Source organism: Histoplasma capsulatum, genomic scaffold (assembly GCF_000149585.1).
Source record: "Histoplasma capsulatum NAm1 scaffold_7 genomic scaffold, whole genome shotgun sequence".
Taxonomy (NCBI): domain Eukaryota; kingdom Fungi; phylum Ascomycota; class Eurotiomycetes; order Onygenales; family Ajellomycetaceae; genus Histoplasma; species Histoplasma mississippiense.
Genome location: NW_001813976.1, coordinates 1,616,166 through 1,621,742, shown reverse-complemented (window position 1 = coordinate 1,621,742; position 5,577 = coordinate 1,616,166). Strand labels below are relative to the sequence as shown.

Here is a 5,577-nt window from a genome sequence, read left to right as displayed (position 1 = left end):
GAAAACACAGCGAGCCCCTTTCTGAATTGAATTAGTTAGTTGAAAAAAGAAAAAAGGAACGTGAACTTTTTGAAGGATGAGAGCAACAATCGCTCTGTTCTTTTTAATAGATTTGCTTTTTACCCCTATTGTGCCACTCTGCTCTTCCCACACCGAACTACACTTCGTTCGTGTGTTTCACGGGGCCCCGAAAAGGGGGGCCAAAAAAAAAAGGGAGGTCCGGAAGAGGGAAAAGAGAAATGAATTGGAAATGCAAATGGAAATGCAAAATGATCATCAAGAGATGTATCAAAAAATCATAAAACGTGGTGGATATTATCTTTCCAACCCCTCCCTCCCCTAACCCAAACCAGCAGAACAAACCAAGATCCTTTCTATCTATTTTTTCATGAATTTGACGGTGATTGCGATTTTCCCTTCTTTTCTGGTACCTGAATAAACTATACTTCGCCCCAGTCCCCCCTTTTTTTTTTCTTACACAAGGAAAACCTCAGCCCTCCTTCCCGTCCATCTCCATCTCCTTCTCCGCCAACGCCTCCTTCTCCGCAGCAGAAAGGTCTAACAGCGGCTTATTCTCGCCGGACTTGAGATTCCTATGGAAGGCACGGATGATACTATCGCATCATCAACCGCAATGGGCTGATATCTGCCAGCAGCTTAATGCTGGCCGTGCACTCCTTGTACTGTGCATCGGTCATCTCGATATTCAGCTGCTGCGCGCGCGACTTGATGGCGTTCCAGCCCGTCAGGCGCGAGGCGAAGTGCACGTAGCGGGTCATACCAAAGTCGGCTGGGTTGATGATCTCGTATGTGCTGGGGTTGTTGAGGATGGCCTTGGCGTGGATACCGGCCTTGTGCGTGAAAGCGCAGAAGCCCGTGATGTAGTTATTGAAGGGGATGTTGACCTGCACCGCTTCGGCGACCAGGTCCTCGATATCCTTGATCTTCTCGAGCTTGTATTTGCTTTTGACGTAGTCTCGGTCTGCGGCAATCATGCGCGCCATGAGGCCGCCGAGAGGTGTGATGCCATTGCGCTCGCCGATTCCGAGGACGGAAGTGTCGACGTGCGTGGCGCCGGCTTCAAGGGCGCAGTAAGCGTTGGCGATGGCGCAGCCCGTGTCGTTGTGGAGATGGATTTCGATGTCGCAATTGACAACGCCGCGTAAGACGCGGACAAGTTCGTAGACTTGTCGGGGTGAGGCGCAGCCGACGGTATCTGCGATGCCGACGCGGTTGACGCCCACTTGGTCCACGGCGGAGTAGATGGAAAGGAGATCGACGAGGTCTGATCGGAATGAGTCTTCACTCGAGAATCTGATCTCAATGCCCTTGGACTTGACGAATTCGATGACTTCAATCGCAGTATCCTTGATGTAGGTCATATCCTTTCCGTGGGAGTGTTCACGGAGATATGATGAAGTGCCAATGACAACGTCGCTATTGATGTAGTGTCAGAGGGATGCCTGCGTACAAGAGCGTATTTTGAAGGGGGATGGGATGGGATGCTTACACTCCATCAACGCCAGTCTCGACAGCTACGCGGGCATCATCCATATGGCATCGGATATGCGTGAGAATCTACCATGGATTCGAGGATTAGTTCTAGATTCGCAGGCCCAAGTAACTGTTCTGCGAAGTATTTATGTATGCCACATACCTTTGCCTTCAATCCAAGCTTGCAAATGGCTTCACAGTCCTTCCTCGATTGTTCCGAAGCACATGGACTGGTAAGTTCGATCTACCGCATCAATTGCGATTAGTATGATATAGTCATAATAAGAATAAGACTACCGAGACAACCAGGGAGTGTAGCATCCGGAAAAAAAAAAAAAAAAAAAAGAGGCCTTAAAAATTTTGAAGGATAATGAATGACTCACATAATCTACACCAAAATCATCCAAGGCCTTCGCAATCTCAATCTTCTTCTCCGTATCAAAGAAGGCATTCGCAAACTGCTCGCCCTCACGTAGAGTACTCTCGATAATCTTAAATCTCGATACATTGCTCAGGAAGTCTGTAATTCCGGCATTGTGGCCGTATGGATTCCGTGAGGCATGTGGGTGCGGGTTTTGGCGTGTCTGCACGGCAGTGAAGCCGTCCTTGGATACCATTCCTTGAGGAGGTCAGCAAGATATGTCCGCGTTTAGAAGTATACAATTCCCTTTTTTCTTCTTTGAAAGGGAGGGCCTTACCGGTCCCATTGACCTGGCGATTGGTCTGGCGATTGGTGTGGCCGTTGGTGTGGCCGCCATTTGTGTGGCCGTTTGTGTCCGACGCTCCTGAACAGGTGCACATGGCGACGGATTTGGCGGGGTTTGATGAGTGCGGAGGGGAGGGAGAAGGACGGAATAATAGCGACCAATACAGTCCTGGGTAGATTCTAAAGATCTAGGAATTGTAGCGAGGGAAGGGGTCTAAGATTAAGTAGAAAGAAAGTATGGAGAACAGGTTTGATGTGGATGGGAAGCAGAAATCGACGGGGAGACGGTTGTGAGGGACAGAACAACTCGATTTCGATGACTCGTCTGAAGGGGGAAAAAAAAGCACAAGGAAAGAAACATCAAAAATACGGTAATTACGGAGGCAAAACTGGGGAAATGTGGCGGAGATTCAAAGATTTTGTATGGCAATTCCCAAGCAAGTTACCAAACCATTACCGCCTGTCAAACTTTCGACATCTTTGGTCCACCCGCGTGACTTTTTCTGTCGCTAATCTCGTACCAACAAGAACGTCTTAAATGACTTCAATGTCACCAAGGAGTAGGAATATACCCAGCATCGGAAAGTCCCGCAAGATGTCCTTGTGCCCCGAGTGGGATTGTTGGCTTGTAAATGAGATTTTCTTTCGCCTTTACCTCACCTTTTACATCCCAATAATGGCTGATCACAATAAACGCACGCCACCGTGCACCGCCGATTTCCTCACCCCCACAACGAAGTTACATGCGGGAATGACGAGAAATACACCAAAGCAACTAATTGTCAGTCCATGAATAATTCCCATGTGAGAAAGAACGTGTCGTCTAATCATACATCAAAAGTACTGTACATGTACTGTGCACTCATTTCGGGATGTTCGAAATAGCACAGAGGAAAAACCAAACCAAAGCAAAAGGGATGGACAACTGTGGAACAACTAGTGGTTAATTTGAACCTGGGAGGCCCCGAAGGGTAGAATTCAAAAAAAGAGAGCCAAGGCAGGAAGGTGTATATTTTCACCTCCAGCTCTTCATCCGCGTCAATCCCTCCCTGAACACATTCCCTCTGGCTCTCTCAGACTCATTGAAAATTTCAGCATCACTCCTGATCTTCCCACCCCGTGGGTCATCCGTGTATGTGTATTGTTCGCCGTCGTCCAATTCACCCAGCCTGACGCTTGCGGCACCAGCAGCACCACGATCACGTCGTCTCCCTCGCCCGCCGCCTAACCTTTCAATCCTGGATTTCCCGCCGCCATACCCTTTGCCCCTGGATCCCATAATATTCCCTAACCCGATACGTCTGTTCTTTTTCATGCCAAAATACAGCCCAAGCAAGACGACGAAAATCACACCCAGAGCAACCGGCAATCCAATCATGAGGCCCAGCTTGTTGGGGACGGCCGTGGGCGGTGGCGGTGGGTAGTGCTTGCCAGGCTTATTGGTGAGGGAAATTATGGGCCCCGCAACTGTCTTTGCTCTCTCCTTTGATGCAGGGTCGTACTCGACAAGATATACGGATAGGTTATTGCGCAATTCGCCGTGCAGCCAGGCCTTGTCCATTTGTATCGTGACGAAGCCATAGCTGTTTTCTGTGCGGTCGGATGTGTAGGCGGAGACACCTTCATTCTCGCTCGAGTTGGCATAATTTAGCCCGATGGTGATGGTGGAGTTTCCCGGGAAGAGGTCCGAGTCCCAAGTAACTATTTATATTTATTAAATGGTTAAACAATAGTCTTGTGTCGCCCCGCACGTATAGCCCTCCCCGACTCCACTTGGTAAATTTTCTCTACATCACGGAGAGGGTCTTCTTTTGCATACCATAGTATATTTGCTCCGTAAGCACTTCAGATTCATTCTTAGGCAGACAGAATGGATACTTCGAGTCACGCCCTACGTGGCATTCGGGCGGATATACGCCGTTTCCATCTGAAGGCGCATCCGCTGGCGCACGGGCTGTGACTATATATGTATGTACATGCGTGGGAACGTGGTATAAGCATCTTCGCCTCTTTGTTCTTTGATCGTGTCTGCCAAAGTACGCGTCCTCTCTTATATATAAATAGAAAGGAATCAGACGGGGCTACAACGACGAACCTAGATTACTCTGCATATTTGACCGCAGAACATTTGCGCCCACCCCGTTTTGCCCTAGTGCAGCGCCAATAGTGCAGATGAGGGTGCCCTGAAACCAGCGCATTGTACCTTTTTGTGCTCTTGCCCAGATCGCAGTTGGTTGGTGAAAAAGTAGACGCGGTCGGGGAATAAACTAGTCAACTAGAATGGAAATTCGCCAGAGCAAAAAGTGAAGTGAAGGGACGGCCAGCACCCGTTGATGGCGATATCTGTAAGAGAGGGGTTGAAGTGAAGAAGATCAGCAAAGAACAGGTCGTCGGCGAACGCATGGATTGTTGAATGTTGCTCTGGCGAGGTTACACTCCGGATTGCCCTTGCCTGGCTCCCTGCTAGGCCGCGGGTTCAGGGGTTGGGTTGGTTTCGGCTGTGCCTCGAGATAAATATTATTTACGCGCCAGCCCTTGCCCGGCCCGCGTTTCACTTCCAGAGCAGGAAACTGCCATTGGATGCCATTGGATGCCATTGGATGCCGCGGTTATCCCAATCCACAGTACAGATAGTGAGGTTAGCGTGTCAGAGCAGAGAGTGTTGCGAAATATTTATCTGGAAATCTCAATACCAAGGCCTCAAATACTTCCACTCCGCGTTGGAGGAGGGAGGTATCAAGGTATTTTGGGTTGGCCGATTCAAGGTTGGTAAGGAACAATTAGTTGGTATTTATTTCTAGCGCATGCAAGCTTCGGCTTTGGTCCTTGAATCCCCTTACTTGAAGTCAATCACAACGTTCCCGAGCTTAAATATGGCCGGGAAGAGAAATATTATCATTTTGGCGAATATCGCCTGATATATCGGAAGCAAGGTTATCAGTATCAATACTAATATCTATCTACCGCTCCAATGCTCAATTTCGTGGAGGAGAAAGAGTACTCGCAAGGCGAAAACAGGTACCACGAGGGGACCACAAGGAAATCTGCAATTGCAATGCAAGATTTATTTCAAGCCATTGCTCCAAGTTTAAGCCTCAGAGGCGATAATTGTGGCATCATGACCTTTTAAAAATGACCGTTTCCCTCCCAATGCAGGCTTTGTGACAACGCAGGACCCGGTCATCTAAATCTCTTCTCCACTGTTGAATAGGCCTGCTGGCCGCAGCCGACCTCTTGTATCAAGAGCCTGATATTCAGTTGCCCCAGAGATCCGACATATCAAAGTCTCCCCTCTCCGCTCCTGTCTCCTCGATGGTATAGGAATGTCATAGCAGTTATCGAATCCATCAGTGGTTGCAAGCAGCATGCTAGTTGAC

The 5,577-nt window shown here is 48.8% G+C and overlaps 2 protein-coding genes across 2 annotated transcripts; both read right to left on the bottom strand.

Annotated features, from left to right (window-relative positions):
• Positions 1-614: 614 nt before the first annotated feature.
• On the bottom strand, positions 615-2,252 carry HCAG_06098 (homocitrate synthase, mitochondrial precursor; the record flags this gene model as incomplete). Its single annotated transcript, XM_001538443.1, has 5 exons — positions 615-1,437; positions 1,511-1,578; positions 1,658-1,738; positions 1,878-2,099; positions 2,193-2,252. The coding sequence occupies 5 exons, from the start codon at positions 2,250-2,252 to the stop codon at positions 615-617; spliced, it is 1,254 nt and encodes a 417-aa protein (XP_001538493.1).
• A 963-nt stretch (positions 2,253-3,215) lies between these two features.
• HCAG_06097 (predicted protein) lies at positions 3,216-4,797 on the bottom strand (the record flags this gene model as incomplete). Its single annotated transcript, XM_001538442.1, has 4 exons — positions 3,216-3,901; positions 4,020-4,160; positions 4,296-4,403; positions 4,635-4,797. The coding sequence occupies 4 exons, from the start codon at positions 4,795-4,797 to the stop codon at positions 3,216-3,218; spliced, it is 1,098 nt and encodes a 365-aa protein (XP_001538492.1).
• Between the last annotated feature and the right edge of the window lie 780 nt (positions 4,798-5,577).